The sequence below is a fragment of the Tamandua tetradactyla genome, chromosome 5 (genome assembly GCF_023851605.1).
Source record: "Tamandua tetradactyla isolate mTamTet1 chromosome 5, mTamTet1.pri, whole genome shotgun sequence".
Lineage (NCBI taxonomy): Eukaryota > Metazoa > Chordata > Mammalia > Pilosa > Myrmecophagidae > Tamandua > Tamandua tetradactyla.
The window spans coordinates 97347334-97364154 of NC_135331.1; the positions used below are offsets into that span (position 1 = coordinate 97347334).

Sequence of the window (16821 nt, forward strand, 5' to 3'; positions counted from 1 at the left end):
CAGTACCAAGGCTGGGGTCTGAAGAGACAAAAAAAAAAAAATTTTTTTTTTTTGGCAGTAGTAAGCTTTCAGGGACTGGGGGAGGAGATCTAAGATATGTTGATAGACGTGGTTGGACAGAGAGAATGGACGGGGCATTTAGGTCATTGAAATGGCAGGAGTCACTGCACAGAGGCTGGACTTGTGGGATCCTGAGCCCTTCTCTCTTTATCTGTCCTGCCTTTCCCCTCAGACGCTGTTAAATGAACTAGATCGAAGTTTGGGCCAATACCGGGATGAAGTGAACCTGAAAACAGCCATCATGTCCTTTATCAATGCTGTCCTCAACGCTGGAGCTGGAGAGGTGAGGTGCCTCCTCCTTGTCCTTTTCCCCCCTGACTCCCTGGACCTAGGCTGGATAAAGTGCGTGAGTGCCTCATGGAGAGGTGACACAGGGAAGGGACTGAAGCATCTTCTTGGTGTGACTGCCACTACCATCAGTGTCTTCAAATTATTGTTATAACTTCTTACCTCCTTCATTTGGGATTAAGAAAGAGAATAGTGTGTCATCCACCTTGTTGTCATAGAGAGCAATACAGTGTCAGCCAGACCTGGATTGCATGTAACCCACAGCTTAGCTTTTTGGCTCTTGAAAGATGTGGTGAGAACTAATTCTGATTTTACTTCCTCCAAATCCTTCTGGGTTTTACCTAAACCTGGGAGCCCTCACAGGAAGTTTCCTGTATATGTAACATCAGGCATTGCTTGATGGACAAAGAGAGTAGACAAGCCCCCAGCTTGGCCGGCTGATGGTGGCTCAGGGTGGTGGGGGATCACGTATAGGACGAAGGCAAATGTTAGTCCTTCTTCCTGGAGCTCAGCTGTTCCGTTTCTGGTCATGATCTTCTAGCATCCTCTGTCAGGAGGTGTGGCTTCTGGGAGCTGAGAATGGCATCCTCAGTCCATTGAAATAGTGATATTAAAAGAACTTGAAGAACAGGGGAATGTCCCATATTCTAAGGCAATCAGATACCCTAATCAAGGTCAACTGTTGAAGGATAAAAGGGGTAATTTAAAGATCTTTACTTTTTCTTCCAGTCTGATAAGACTGGGTTGGCTAAAGTGGGGTGGGGGAATTGCCTGTCCCCGAGATGTCAATGTTACCTTTGCCAGTACCTTCTATTTATGGAAGGCATCTGTTCTGATTATTTGGTAACCATGCCATACCAGATAATTTTTATGGCTATCATCCTTGTAGGTAAATAATTTTATCCCCATTTTACAGTTGAAGAAACTAAAGCTTTCCCTGGGTAAAAAACTAGGAAATGGCAGAGCAAGGATTTGAAACAAGATCTGTCTGATTCCAAAGCTTCTGCTCTTTGTCATCATGCAATACTGCTCCTTGATGCCAAAGCTGAGAGAAAACTAGTAAGGGCATTGAAGGAAGTGATGCTGGAGAATTAAAAGGAGCTGAGGAGCAGGCCTTCTTAAGAGATATAAGAAGGTCAAAGGATGTCTCCTCCCATTCTTTAAGCTTTGGGGCTTTAAGCAGCTCCCTGTAAGTTTGCTGCAAGAGGTGTTGTGGGGTAATTGTTGGGGGAGGCAGGCAGGGAGGTGTAAAAAGTCTACTGGGACTCTTGTGGAAATCCAATCAATGAGCCTGGTCCTCCCTTGGTGATCCCTAGGACAATCTGGAGTTCCGCCTACATCTACGGTACGAGTTTCTGATGCTGGGAATACAGCCTGTCATTGACAAACTCCGGCAACACGAGAATGCCATCCTGGACAGGTGTGGCCCAAGCCCCCCACCCCCATAGCAAATCTCTCGGCAGTGCTTTGGTTTGGGATCGTCAGGACTTCCTTGAGTTTGCCTCTCCCACTGGAGACTACCTGCCATACTCTGGCATAGATTGGAATCAACTCTGAGTGGGAGGAGGTGGATAGCTCTCCCTACACCTTATCCCACTTTTTACCTGTGCCCCTGCCTGTCCTCTTTGCTGACCTGCTTGTCTCATCTCTGATGCGAAAGGTGAATGCCATAGTCTTCAACCTGGCAGTACTGCCCCCTAGGGGGCATTTTGAAATATGTGTACGTGTGTGAGGAAGGGGGGGTATTCTTTGGTTTCCCCACTGGGGAAATGGCTGGTGGGGAACACTATTGGTCATTGGCGGGCAAGAATGCTGAATGAATTCTTGCAACAAAGAAATGTCCCACCCAAAATGCAAACTGTAAAAGCCTTTGTTGATTAAAGGGCACAAGTAAATTCCTTGGCATTACTACGGAACCCCTTCTGGTTCTATCTGTTAGTACAGGCTATTTGATTATAGTAGTCTTAAGGGAGAGAAGATGGATCCTTTTGGGGTGGAGTGGGTGGATAGAGGCAAAAAATGAGAGAGATTAGCTTTGAAGGATGACATGGGAACAGAGTGAAAACACTGGAAATGATACATGCGGGACAGTGGTTCTCAACTGGGGAGGGGGGGTGGATTTTAGCCCTCAGGAGACATGTGGCAATATCTGGAGGCATTTTGGGTTGCCTCAGCTGGAAGGGGCTAGCTGTGACTGGCATCTAGTGGGTAGAGGCTAGGGATGCTGGTAAATATTCTACAATGCACAAGGCATCTGCCCACAACCAGAGAATTATCCAGCCTAAAATGTCCATAGTGGTAAGGTTGACAAAGCCTAGTAAAGTTGATGGGAGCTTGGATGGCCTTCTGAGGGAGGAGCATGGGATTCCATAAAGGAGAAGAGCATTAGCCTAAAAACAGGTAGCTTCTTTCTGGTTTTGTCTTGATGGAGCTGGGGGCAGGGGTGATGAGGTGAAGAGGCTATGTGCATTATCCACCCCCATTGCCTTCTCTTCCTCCTTGGTCCTCTAGCCCCTCCTCAGTCATTTTCCCCATCAGTGTGTCTTTCCCAGAAGGAGTGAAGTGCTTACCTCTAAGTCCATTTGGAAATGGACCTCTGTAGCGTGCCCTGCTAGGCAAGGCTGGACTTGAGAAGAAGGGGCCCCCTTACCTGAAAGAAGCTTTCAGAGTTGACCACTGGGGCTTGAAGGAGCCATCACCCTCCACCAGGATGTACTGTCCTGGCTGTAATGTCCATTCTCTCCATCCCCTCATACTCTCTAGGCATTTGGACTTCTTTGAGATGGTCCGGAATGAGGATGACCTGGAGCTGGCCAGGAGGTTTGACATGGTGAGAAGCCTGACGGGGTGGGGTGATTGCAGCATGTTCCAGGGGCCCACGGGGCCTCCAAGACCCTGTGCTATGGTGGGTGGATGGGTCGGGTGCTGACTGGTTCACCTGCTCAGTGCCATGGCCAAGCCCTGCTTCAGGAACTCTGGCAGGCTCAACTGGTGGGCTTCTGTGGCCTCCACATCCTCTCCCCAAGGAATGGAGACCACAGCTCCAAAGGAGAAGGAGCCAGTGCTTGTACATGATCAGCCTCAAATGCTTCTCCTGGGCCTACTTATCCCTGCCTTCCAGAAATATCCTGATTCACCTCTCCCCATGGCTCACCAGTCCATGCTCAGCAAGCCAAACTGTATTTTTATTTTAACCTTAGAAACGGAAAGCACACAGCCCTGCTGCCTAAAATTGTATTATAACATCCTCATCCAAATAAAATCCACTTCAGAGTAGTGCTTCATAGTCGCCAAGCACTATCCCATTATCCTCACAAAAGGCCTGGAGTTTAGAAAAGGCAAGAAGCTTGCCTGTTATCAGACAGCTAGAGAGTAGATCTGGGATTTGAACCCAGCTTTCTGGGCCTTGTATAAAGTATCTCTCTACCTGTGCTGCATACCGCTTTGAACCGTCTATGCCCCTGCTTCTTTCCCTTGGTCTGGATCAGGAGTTCTCAACCAGGGATGAGTTTGTCCCCCATGGGACCTTTGGTAATGTATGGAGACATTTTTAGTCGTCACAACTGGTGTATCTGGTGGGAATGCTACTGGCATCTGGTGGGTAGAGGCCGGGGCTGCTGTTAAACATCCTACAATGCACAGGACGGCCCCTCATGACAGAATTATCCAGTCCTGAATGCCAGTAGTGCTGAGGTGAGAAACCCTGATTTATGTAATTAACATCTCCTTTTTCCTTTTCTCTGTCGCTCTCTTGTTACGCTTGGGCCAGAGGCAGGAAGGAGAAGGAATGCTCTCCTGGGAGATGGGACTCAGTGGATGGAACTGGGTCTTCTCTCTCCTGTCCTTTCCTTCTACTGCCTCCCTTGCTCCCCATTCACTGTCCCCCACCCCCATCTACTCATCCAGGTCCACATTGACACCAAGAGTGCTTCCCAGATGTTCGAGCTCATCCTCAAGAAGCTCAAGCACACAGAGGCCTACCCCTGCTTGCTCTCTGTGCTCTACCACTGCCTGCAGATGCCCTGTAAGTATCTGCATTTGCCCCTTCCCTCGGCCAATCAAGGCTGCAGGACATGCCAGGGCTGGTAAGCCTGCCCATAGCAGCCTCTGCACACCTGCATACCCCCTCAGGAGGCCACAGGAGGCAAGCCTCTGCTCTTCCCTCCCTCTTTGGCATCAGAGAAATAGAGCAGCTTCCACTGTCCCCCAGGAGAGGAGCTGGGGAGGTGGCTCTGAGCAACTCCAACTTCCAAGTCTAACAAACAGTGCTTACTTAGTCTTGTGTTTTCAAAATCAAAAGCTCTCGCTCTCTGCTCATGGCAGGGAAGTAATTGGTCCTTTTGGGGAATTCCAAAAAAGAAGTTTTGTGCTTGGGGGAGCAACTCAGGTATGGATTGAGCATGCCACTTTTAGGGTTTTATCAATTCTTCCATCGAGTCCTTGCTGACTCACCACCTAACTCCCTTACCCATTGCTTCTCTCTACGGAGAACAAATATCAGCATTTATAAAACCAGATGGCTATGTTCTTAAGATCCAAGTGTATGCTGCAATGGAATACATTGTAGATAATGACTAATAACCACCCCAAATACATGAGCTTTAATGGCGCCATTTGGTATTTAAGCTCATCACAAAATAGGATATTGGATCCATGGTTAATGATCAACCTGAAAAGACTCTCTTTAATGGTGATGATTGTGGGGTTGGTAATTATGATGAAGGTGTCAATAACTGCAATTTATTGAATGCCAGCTCTGGGCCAGGCATGATGCAAGGTCCCTTACCACCTCGTTCCTAAACCTCATAATGACTTATAGGGTGTGTGTTATTTTCTCTATTTACAGTGAATGGCTGAGAGAGTTCTTTTTCAGCCTTGAAGAAGTTTTCATTTCTTTGGGATCAAAGATCCAGATGAAGCGTGTTCTCTTTCTGCAAGCCAGTGACCTGGCTTTCCCCTCTTTTTTCTCTGGCTGAAAGGCAAATAGGGAAACATTGCCACTTTGCAATACCTGTGTGAGATGGAACGGTGAAAGGAGAATAGATACAGTGACCTAGACCAGGAAGCTGTCAGTTCTTCTCCAAAACCCAGATGGTCTTCATGGAGGACCTCCCGGTGCCTGGGAAGTCTGATTTCTTTAGCTCTCAGCATTTTCTGTGTCTGGTGTTCTCTGGGGCACTGTGATTAGGTGCCTCTATTTTGCCCCACGTGACCTTCCATCTTTTAGTCATTCCGGTTTGACTTTGTTGTTAAGATTTCCATGGTCAGTTGAGATGATGTGCTTGGCATACAGACCAAGGAATGAGAGCACATGGCTGTCAGGTGGAAATGAAGCCCACGACCTGCCAGGCTATGACTGAAGGGGGACAGGAGTGGGGCCCTTTGGGATCAGACCCAACACATGACACCTTTGCCTTCGTAGTTCAAGGTCACCTCTACCAAGAGATCTTTTTGGACTCCATTAATCATTACTCTAACCCAGTCTGACTCCCTTTCAGTCCATACCTGCAATTATTTTCCATTCATCCTCCACTGTAGAGTAATAGCCCAGATAATCCTAAAATCTTTTTTTATTTCCTTAGGGACTTCATTATTCAGCATATAATATTTTAGAGCAGACTTACTCTTCTAAAAGTACCTTTTTTTCCTTTTTTTTTTTTTCTTACATAATGTAGAAAGCAGTTTGCATTCCCAGAACACAGAATCCCGAGGGTCCGTATGGGGAGAAAAGGCAGCCCGGAAACATTCTGGGGAGTGGGGAAATGCATTGAGAGGGCTGACACAGTGTACTCAGATCCTCGAGAGGCGGCTAGATTTGTGAATCTCCATTACTGGCAGCTGCATGGTCTCCCCCATCAGACTGGGAGCTTGCCAAGGGCAGGGAAGGGCACAGCCCAGCACCAGGGGCCCGGGCAGTGACTTTAGGGTGGGGCTCCAGGGAATCCCAGGGGTCAGGACAGATAAATGCCTGTCATCCCGCAGACAAGTGGAATGGCGGCTACATCCAGCAGTGGCAGCTTCTAGACCGTATCCTCCAGCAGATCGTCCTCCAGGATGAGCGGGGCGTGGACCCTGACCTGGCTCCACTGGACAACTTCAATGTCAAGAACATCGTCAACATGTGAGCCGCGGCCAGCCTTCACCCTGCCGCTTCCTTCCCCGTGTCTCTTCTCCTTTAGGTCTGACCAGTAAAGCTCCAGCTTTCTCTCTGAAACCAGACACCCTCAATGGATCTTGAGCAGCGCTGTCCAATAGAGCTCTCTGAGATAATGGCATTGTTCCACATCTATGCTGCCCAGTGTGGCAGCCACTAACCACACAGGGCTACTGAGCCCTTGGCACACGGCTTGTGCAGCCGAGGGACTGGATTTTTAACTGTATTTCATTTTAATGAGTTTACGTGTAAACAGCCATGTGACATGTAGCTAGCGACTACCATATTGGACAGCACAGGTTTACAGGTTCTCAGTGATTCCACGGCGTGCATTGGATGCAGGGGGGGATTTAAATGCATTAACAAAAAGCAGGGGTCAGTAAACCATGCCCTGTGGGCTAAATCTGAGCCACTAGCTTGTTTTTGTTTTCTTTTCTTTTTTGGGGGGGGAAGGATGGGCAGGCACCAGGAATCGAACCCAGGTCTCTGGAGGCAAGATCTCTGCCTGCTGAGCCACCGTGGCCCGCCCTCGCTAGCTTGTTTTTGTACAACCCATAAACTAAGAATGTTTTTTACCTTTTTTAAGGGCTGATAAAAAGAAACAAACAAGAATTTGCAACAGAGACTGTGTGTGGTCTGCAAAGCCTAAAACATTTACTCTCTGGTCCTTTACAGAAAGCTGACCACTAACCCTTGACCATTTGACAACGAGGCGTCTGGACAGCCTAAGACCTTCTGACCTTGAGTAGAGGGGAACACAGAGAAACATTTTAATGCACATCAATTAATAGTCAGAACTTACGTTAACACATTAACCTTTGATTTTAGACTTTTATGTAACTTGCACTATGAACCTGAGCCAGCTCCCCCTAAGGAGATAAGTTGGTTCTAAATGATTCATTATATTGCATTCCAAAGCCAAATAGAAATCAAGTTTTCACTATTCACGGTACTGTTCTCATTATCACAAATAACTGCTTTTGATTTAGTTAAAATCCTAGCTGGTATGTTGGACAAGTGCAACTAGTAAAGAAATCAAAGCTCAGTTTATTTTTGTTTCCCACTAATTTTTTACACTCTTTAGTGGGGAAGTTTTTCCTCTGCCAAAAGATGAAAATTCCTCAGGCCCAGTGAAGTTTTTGGTCTGCCTTAGGTAATGGAAGTCTTAAGGTCACTTTAAGCCACCAACACAATCTCAAATCCATAACTAAAGGACTACTCCCAGATGCATATCAACAATCTAGATTTGATTTAACCCTGAATCTCTCTCCTCCCTGAGCTGAGGCTTGGAGGCTACAGTGGGATGAGTGGGGAGGGGAGGTTATGCTCTGGTTGGCTTCTTTTCTCTGTTTCTCCTCTAACCCCTTCTACCTCTCTCCCCCTTCCCACTATTTAACCAGTTTCTGGCCCCTTCAGAAGAGGGATGGGGGCGATAAGTTGAAGTGAGGGACAGCAAAAAGGTCTTATTTGGACAGTTACTTCGCTAACAGGTACATGCTTGCTGGATTTGGCACATGGGAAAAGACATGTGATTGTGTTCTTGAGTGCCACAGAGGTTCTGTGCTGGGTGACCCACCCCATAAAACTCAGGTCACTGGCTATGCAGGTTTATGGGTTTTATTTTTTTTTAATGCTATATGGTGGGATCACATTTCGTTCTTTTTCCATGTGAGTATCCCATTATTGTAGCACCATTTGTTGCATGTTTTGTTTGTTTGTTTTTGTTGGTTTCTTTGTTTTGTTTTGGGAAGTGCATGGGCCAGGAATTGAACTTGGGTCTCCCAAATGGCAGGCGAGAATTCTACTATAGGGGTTGTTTTTCTTTGTACAATTGACTGACTGGGTGCTTCCATCCTTCCAGTCAGTCCCTGGTTCACTGCCAGTCCATTGCACACAGGCTTATACTGTTGATGTCTCCAGTTTTCTTCCAGGTGGAGCTCTTGGGCAAGACTCACAGTATCTTCAGCCCAGTTCCTCCACCAGCCTTATGTCTGGTCTGTGGGAAATCCTCATGCAATCTCTTCTCCCAACAAAGCCTGGGAGCACAGAAGTGCTCTCCTGGTTAATCTTTCCTTGCCCTCTGGATTTGCCTGGTCTCAAGTCAGATCACAGTCCACCACGCCTTCCTCCAAATGTCAGTGAAATGGACCAGAACTCTCCAGGTGGGCCCAAACAGGCCCCTTCACTGCAACTGTGGCCTCTGAGGCAGTATCCTCTGGAGATGAATGAATCTCTCCAAAGAATTCTCTTTTTAAAATATCCCCCCTCTTTATTTTCCATCCCCTTTTTAAAATCTTGATCTGGTTAAGGAGGGCAAATGTTCTGGAATCTAGCTCTTAAGTATTTTAAAATTTACAAAGGAAATATTTGTTGGGGTCTCACTGTGGGATTTCACCTCTCATACCTCGATGTCTAAGTACAAGCTTAATTTTAACACCCTGTTGGAAGCCTGAAGCATGGTAGGACCCATATTTTGATCTCTTTCAGATGCAAAAATCTGCTTTTACAAAGGGGTATAAGTCATTATACACCTAAGGGAAATCTGGAACTTAGTCCTAGTTCTACCATTAATTAGCCAGTGTGCCCGTCTCTGGTCTTGGTGCCTCAGTAGCTTCAACTGTTATCACCAAGGGATTGGACCTAAGGGTCCTTTCAGCTCTCAGGGTTCACAGAGAGACATGTTTGAGAACCGGGCAGCAACGAAAACATGGAGAGACTGTTGTGCAGTGAAAATCCTAGTGTTCTAGGTTGGGCTGGATGCATTGGAGATCAGGTACCACCATAGGGAATGAGGAGGTGACAGGTCTAATGGGAAGCTGAAGGGTGGTCAGCTAACAATCACATTGCCCCTCTCCCCCTACCCGCTAGGCTCATTAATGAGAATGAAGTGAAACAGTGGCGAGACCAGGCTGAGAAGTTCCGAAAGGGTAAGGGGATCTGCCTAAACCTACTGCATGCTCCATCTGCCCTCCTCCCCATCCAGCCTAAGGGCCCCATCTCCTCCTATGGAGGGGGACTCCTACATATTCTCTCTTCCTGTCCTCTCTCCTCTCCCACCTCCATCCCAGAACACATGGAGCTGGTGAGTCGGCTAGAGAGGAAGGAGCGAGAATGTGAAACCAAGACGCTGGAGAAAGAGGAGATGATGCGGACACTGAACAAGATGAAGGACAAGCTGGCCCGAGAGTCCCAGGAGTTGCGCCAGGCTCGGGGCCAAGTGGCAGAGCTGGTGGCTCAACTCAATGAAATCTCAGTATGTAGGCAAGATTTCTCCCTTTCACACAGTTGAGCTGAGACCCTGGGCTTCAGGGCAGAGATAGCAGGTATGGGAGGGGCAAAAGGTTTTAGGGTGAGGTAGGAGAGAGAAGGGGATCTCAGGCCGGCATAGAGGGGACCCTCGAGGCTGTAAGGGCTGACAGTGCCCACCACTTGCCTAGATGGCACCTTTGTATTAATTAGAAAAGTAACGTGCCTTGCTCTGGGTGACACTGTTCCAGGATGCACACCTTGGAAAGCAGAGCACAGGTGGGATTTTGGCTCCCCCTCCCTCTCTCAGCTGGATGCCCTTGTGCAGTCAGCAACTTACACAACTGTATGTATCAGCCCTGCTATTACGTTGTGATAGCTGTGACCAATTGTCCAGTGTTGTGTGTATTTGTAGTTGTGTCTGTATGTATATTGGAGGTTGGGTTGCAGAGAAAGTGGGGGGACTAAATATGTGTGGGAGGTGACAGCAGGATTTGGAATCTAGTATAGAAGGAGAAAAGAGTAAGCAAAGAATAGTGGTGAGGGATCTGAAGGGCATCATTGCTAATGGTTTTGCCCTTTTGAATTTTCTGTCTTTCCACAGAGAGGCCCTGTATCTACCCCACCTCCCCCCGGAGGCCCACTCACCTCATCTTCCTTGATGACATCCAATGACCTGCCTCCAATCCCTCCGCCTTTACCCTTCCCCTGCTGCCCCCCTCCGCCACCACCACCCCTTCCACCCAGTGGACCTCCCACTCCCCCAGGTGCCCCTCCTTGCTTCAGCATGGGCCTGCCTCTCCCTCCAGACCCCTTCCCTAGCAGCAATACCCCACTCAGGAAGAAGCATGTGCCCCAGCCTTCCCACCCACTGAAGTCCTTCAACTGGGTCAAGCTGAATGAGGTGAGCAACTGGGAAGGAGTCTGAGAGTCCATTCTCCTACAGCCAGCGGCACTCATCCCCATGAATTGACTGTCCATTGTTTGCAGACATCCACCTGGGCTCTTTCTTTGGTGGGTAAGGATAGACACAGTGAAGTCCAAGAATGAGGTGGCTGATGCAAGGCAGCTCACTCCCCTTTGGGGAGAACAACACCACTGGAAGGAAGTGGGAATTCTCACTTGTGAGACCATTGGCAAAGCTATCTACCAGTGGAATCTGTGTTCTCTGGGTCAGTAGTATAATCTAGACATCAGAGAAGGGGATGAAGCTAGCAATCAATCCTAGACCTTCTAGGACAAGGTTGATGGGGGGTTAGAGAGTGGAAAATGTATGGTAAAGAGCTTGGGCTAAGATCCAGAGATGGTAAGGACCAAGGCAATGTGTGCAGAATTCAGAAGTGAGGAGGCCATGTCAGGGGTAGCAAGGCAGGGGTGCTGAAGCCCTGGCAATGAAAAGTTTGATATCAAGATGCAGTCATTTCGCTGACCTTCTTATATGGGCCTGTTGGACTAACTTTTGGGAAATTCCTAACCTAACTACATTGTGTTTGACTTGAAAGGAGCTCAAATGGAGACTCAAGTGGAAGAGACTCAAGATTGCTAATAAAATAGGGGGTCAACTCTTTATTGGGCTCCTTTTCCTAACAGCAGGACCAGCTAGCCTACAGTCTGAGGGAGGTCTGCTTTTTGTAAAGCCCTTACTGTGATGAGTAATTATAACAGGTGAGACATAACATTGCCCTTAAGAGTTTAGGATCTAGCAAGTTAGGAAGCATGTTCAAGTAAATTAATGGTGGTAACCTTGGGGATGGGTTCAGGGGGAGGTTCTAATCTCTATCCAAACCATGTTTGGCCCTAACCCACTCTGTGAGCTGCACAAATCACTCACTCTTTTTGTCTGTACCTCATTTTGCTCATCTTCAAGATGATCTCTAAGATGCCTACCACCTTGGGTGAGTAAGATAAGGCATGGATATAGTCATCCATAGTCTCCTGGGCTTCTTACATTTCCAGTCTGACTGTAGCATTTTGAAGCCAGATGATGAGTTGTGGAGACTGTCCTGTACATAGTCACAAGGACAGTAAGCAAGGCCTGCTGCATATGAGCAGGTGCATGGCTCTGTAGAATCAGAGCCCACAGGCTGTGCTGAGATGTTCAGGATCAGAAATAATATTTTGCTCCTGTGCTCACAATTTAAGGTTTAAAAACTGTGTGGAACATTGATTAAGCATACCAATAATTAGAGACAGACAAGGTAACAGATTTTTTTTGGTAACATTTCACAGTATGAAAATTTGTGCTTAATAGATTTTCTGTAGGGTCCAGTAATAATGTGGCCTATATAAATTCCCCAGGGACCCAGCACAAGCCACAGTTTCACTACTAGACTGGAAAGTGTTGGTTTGATGGAATAGGCAGTGGGGGAGCATTTGAGGGGGGTTGTGGATATTTCTTGGCAGGGGTGGGTGGAAGGGCATGAAATAATACTTGAGAACTTATTCTTCCAGTCCTAAACTTTTTACTGTATGACCAGGCAGATTATTTAGGGCTTCAGATTCCTGATCTGTAAAGTGAGGATGCTAATAATATCCATCCCATTGGACTGACTTGAGGTTTAATCAACTTAATACATGTAAAGTACTTGGAAGAAGGACTGACACTTAGAAAGCCTTAGTGATAGTATTAAATTAATTATTATTGGTTTCACCACAGTGTGCCTTAACTATGTTATTTCATTTAATCCTTGCATCACAGTGCAGCAAGGTGAGAATCATTGAGACTCAGCTTCCTTTTATGTGTCTATTAATTAGGGTTCTCTAGAACCCTAGAGAAACAGAACCAACAGGAGATATCTGTAAATATGAGATTTATAAAGTGTTTCATGCAACCCTGGGGATGTGAGATGTAAGAGTCCCAAATCTGTAGGGCAGGCTGCAAGCTGGCATCCCCATTGAAGATCCTCAACAAACTTTCAGGAGAGGCTGGCTGGCTGAAGTAGGAAGAGTGATTGTCTCCTCGGAATCCTCCTTAAAAGCCTCCTTGTGATTAGATTAAGTTTTGTTCATTGCAGAAGACACTCCCCTTAGCTGACTGCAGATGTAGTCAGCCATGGATGCAGCCAACGTACTCATGATTTAAGTCCATGAAATGTCCTCGCAATAACAGATAGGCCAGTGCTTGCTTGACCAGACAACTGGGCACTATCACCTGGCCAGGTTGACACATGAATCTGACCATCACAATGGGAAATGGGAAACAAGTAGCATCACTCCATGTGCCCACATAGTGGTGGGGTGGGAGTCCAACGGAGTGAGGTCTGTCTGGCCTTATATCCTGGCATACAAGGATGTCTGTAGAGGGGAAGAAGTCCCAAGAATCTGTGCTGGAAGTGATGAGGTCTCTCCCAGAGTGATGCAAAAATTAAATTCGAAAATTATTATCCAGGGTGGGCATGTCAAGGTGACTTGGTGAATGTTGGAGTGTGCAGAACAGTAGGACAGATGTACCTCTCTCTGGCTCCAGGCCTCAGTTATATCTCCACAAAGGGCCTTGTTTCCCTCTGGCATCTATGAGGACTCTGGGGAAGAAGTGAAGGAAAATCTGGATGCTAACTCTGTTGGCTTGTCAAATTCTTCCCAGTGCTGATCATCCATCTTTCTCACCCCAGCCCCTTCCTTCTTGTCCCGGCTCTGCTGAGGATAAAGAGTACTGGGGAGCTTTCCCCCTGGGGGCTTTCTCACCCCACCCCACCCAGGCTTGGATTTAGATGGTGAATGAGTTGGAAGTTTCCTTGCAAAGCAGGCTCTGGGTCACTCAGCACCCCTCACAGCTTTGGCCCTCTCTGATTCCATCTGCTCTGCCTCCATGTACCCCTTTCCAGGAGCCTGGCCCCCCTCCCCAACCCCCTTCCCCTACCCCACACTTGCTCCTGTGTGTGTGTACACAAAGACACACACAGTGGTTATTTCTGCCATGAAAAGAATGCGTCTGTGTTGGGTTTGGCCAGTTGCCTGCATCCCTTGCTGCTCCGAGCTTCCCGGCCCGGCATTCCATCAGAGGGTCCCTGGCCTTCGGAAGGCCACAGGAATGTCCCCACCCCCACTCTGGCCTAGGCTCCCCTTTCCAGAGTTTAAGAAAATAAAAGTGAGTGTAAGGTATGTTTCTCTCCCCAAGCTCTGTGAGGGAGGGACGTCCAGAGGAGGAGGAGAAGGAGGAGGAGCGTTAAGAAGGTTCCCTGGCTGCCCTCCATGCAGGGAAGGGCCAGGAGATTCTGTCTTGAAGGATAGCAAAGCTCTGGATGAGGTGAGGAGCCTCTGAGCCATTATCGGGATGTTGCAAGTCTACTGGGACTCTCAGCTCCTCCCAGATCCCCGGAGTGACATTCGGTCTGAGTCTCCTACACGGAGACGGAGCAGTGCCTGGGCTGAGCAGCTCAGAAAGTAAAGCCCAGGGCCCATCCAACCATAGAGGACACAGGAGCTTCATGGGCCTGACCAGTGTGAGATTGTGGCAAAGCCTTGCAGGTCTGAGCTGCATTACTGCAGGAGTCGGGAGGTCCTGGCCTTTGGTGTTTGCCCACGTTCTGGGAATCTGGGAGAGTGGGAGGAACACCCTTGGGAGAGGAAACGGTGATCTCAGATAACAGAAATACAGTCTGCCATGAGTATCCCAAATATGTGTAGGCACCATTCCTTCCAGTGATCCATCCTTTGGGGGAGTGGGCCCTGTGCCCGGAGAGCAGTTTGTTTGTTTGTTCCAAAAGAGTGCAGTTCACCCCCCTTTCATACTTGCCTGTCCCTCGTTCCTTCTCTCCCATTGATTTCTGGGATATCCACCCACGTAAAAGGGAGGAGAAGGAGATTGTCTCTGGCCTTCACCCTGGAGGAAATATTGAAGCGGGGTGGAGGTCTGAGGGAAGGGAGGAATCAACTCCCTTCTGGATATCTAAAGGTTGGGCCATTGTAGCCTATGCAGCCGGGGCGCAGACGGGGCTAGGGAGGCGTTTGGCAGCCCCCCTCCCGCCGCCTCCGGAGGAGTTGGGTCACTGTCGGGTCTTCTCCCTGCCTGAATCTTAGGAGCGTGTTCCTGGCACTGTATGGAATGAAATTGATGACATGCAGATATTTCGGATTCTGGACCTAGAAGATTTTGAAAAAATGTTTTCAGCCTATCAGAGGCATCAGGTAAGACCCCACTCCCCTCGGGCCTTTCTGGGGACTTATGCTACCCTCTTTTCCTGTCTTGACACACACACTTCTTGAATGTAAACCTCAGCCCCTCCACTCCTCATGTTTCTTGCTCAAGACAGAGATATGAATTAGGTGTGCAGTCCAGGGCCTGGGGGTGGACATCCTGTTGTATTCCAGTTTGCATTTGCATGTCAAGTAACAAAGTAGCATTTTGTTCATTTCTCTTTTGTCCTGGAGCATGGGGGTTGTTGCAGAGCCTGGTCACTGTTGACCCCTGCCCTTTCTTTGGCCTTGGAATTTCGAGACTTTATCTAGAAGACCTTATAACATTTTTTTTTTGCATAGGCAGGCTCTGGGAATCAAACCCGGGTCTCCAGCATGGCAGGCAAGATCTCTGGCTGCTGAGCCACCGTGGCCTGCCCTAGAAGGCCTAACAACTTTTTAAGCCACTTTCTTCACAGTACTCATCTCCCAACACTCCCATGAGTCGGCTGAGCAGAGGATGTTTAGGTTCCTAGAAGGAGTCGCCACTCCAAGTCACTTCAAGGGGTTAAGCCTGGGCTGTGGGCTTTGCTTCGTAGGCCCTAAGAGCAGAGATCTGGCCAGCAAGTCCCGTCTTCCAGCCTCAGAGGAGGTGGGGAGAGGGGTCGGTGGCAGCAGGCAGGGCATCAGGAGCAGGGTCTCCAACTGTCTAAGGATCTGTGAGATTGCCAAAATAGGGGATTGTCGGATCTCGTCCTCCACTGAGAGTGCTTCTGGGGAAATGGGGCCCAGGAATATGCATTGTAACCAGAACACCCAAAGCTTTTCCTCTAAGTCCAATTTGAGCATGACCAGCCTAGAGGCCCCGGGGTACTGGCCTTCTCTCTGACCTGCCTCAGAGTGGCTGTTTCCTCTCTGGGTCGTATTATTTTCTTCTTTGTCTTCTCTGCTCAGCCTAGGGTTCCAGGCTTGGGTACATGCACTGGCATCGATGAATGAAAGGGGTGTGTGTCCTCCTGGGGTACACCTGGATGCTGTGGTGTGGTTCCCTGATGACCAAGAGCAGACAGGACTGAGGGAACATCCTACCGCTCCTAGGAGACAGGCCACGTGGAGACTGGGCTCTGGCCCTGTCTTAGGATTCTGAAAAAATGGAGACTTGTTTATATATTTGAAGTGTGGGGACCCAAGGCATCTGATACTCTGTCCCCAATTCCAGGAAACATTTTTTTAGCCCCGTACCCACAGCAGGTCGGTGCGGCCACAGGTAGCAGCTGGGGCTGAGTGGAGTGCTTCTGGGCTTTTGCTGCTCCCGTGAATCAGGCTCCAGGAGTGCAGGGCTGGGCTGGTGACAGAGGGAGTGTGCACAAAGGGCATATCAGGCATGGCCCACCCCTCAGAGCCAGTCACTTCCTTCCACCTAGTTGGAGAGTCTTTCTCCAGGTCAGGACTCTAGCCCTGCCCACCCAGTCTCCAGGACCTTGGGGCCAGTGGGGAAAAAGGGATTATGAAGTTTAGAGCAAATTGAATCTGGGGCCTCCCATTTTGATGAACTGAGAAGATCTGAGACTGAAAGCCCCCTGTTCTGTCCCCTCTCACTTCTCTGAGCCCACTTAGTCCAGCCTCCTGTTTTGGGGCTAGGCTTACCCAGACGCTGTTGTTCAGTGGATTACCTGGTCTCTGGGTCTGGATTTTCAGATCCTTGTTATCTCACTCTGTCCTGGGACCCTGGGGAGGGTTGGGGGTGAGTGGGTGGTCTGTGAGCCATGTCTTCCTCCTGTGCCCTCTGCAGGCCCTGAGTTGGTGACTTCAGCTCACTAGTGTCAGAAAGAGAAGGCATAGGTGGGGTTCAGCTTCCTGGCCCCCCTTGAAGATGGAAGGATAGGGACGTTGATTCTACCCCTTCTCCACTCCCTTTCAGTCAGAGGCAAAGGACAAGAAACAAAAGCCAGAGACGC

General features: G+C 48.5%; 1 protein-coding gene across 7 annotated transcripts in view; it reads left to right on the top strand.

Moving 5' to 3' along the window:
- Positions 1-16821, top strand: part of DAAM2 (dishevelled associated activator of morphogenesis 2) — a 146488-nt gene that overhangs the window by 90962 nt on the left and 38705 nt on the right. For all 7 annotated transcript variants that reach the window (XM_077161713.1, XM_077161708.1, XM_077161714.1 and 4 more), the window contains 9 exons: positions 233-343; positions 1665-1768; positions 3112-3178; positions 4255-4372; positions 6331-6469; positions 9371-9429; positions 9571-9755; positions 10353-10652; positions 14768-14875. In XM_077161713.1, coding sequence (XP_077017828.1) covers positions 233-343; positions 1665-1768; positions 3112-3178; positions 4255-4372; positions 6331-6469; positions 9371-9429; positions 9571-9755; positions 10353-10652; positions 14768-14875 — 1191 coding nt within the window. The remainder of the gene's footprint in view (positions 1-232; positions 344-1664; positions 1769-3111; positions 3179-4254; positions 4373-6330; positions 6470-9370; positions 9430-9570; positions 9756-10352; positions 10653-14767; positions 14876-16821) is intronic.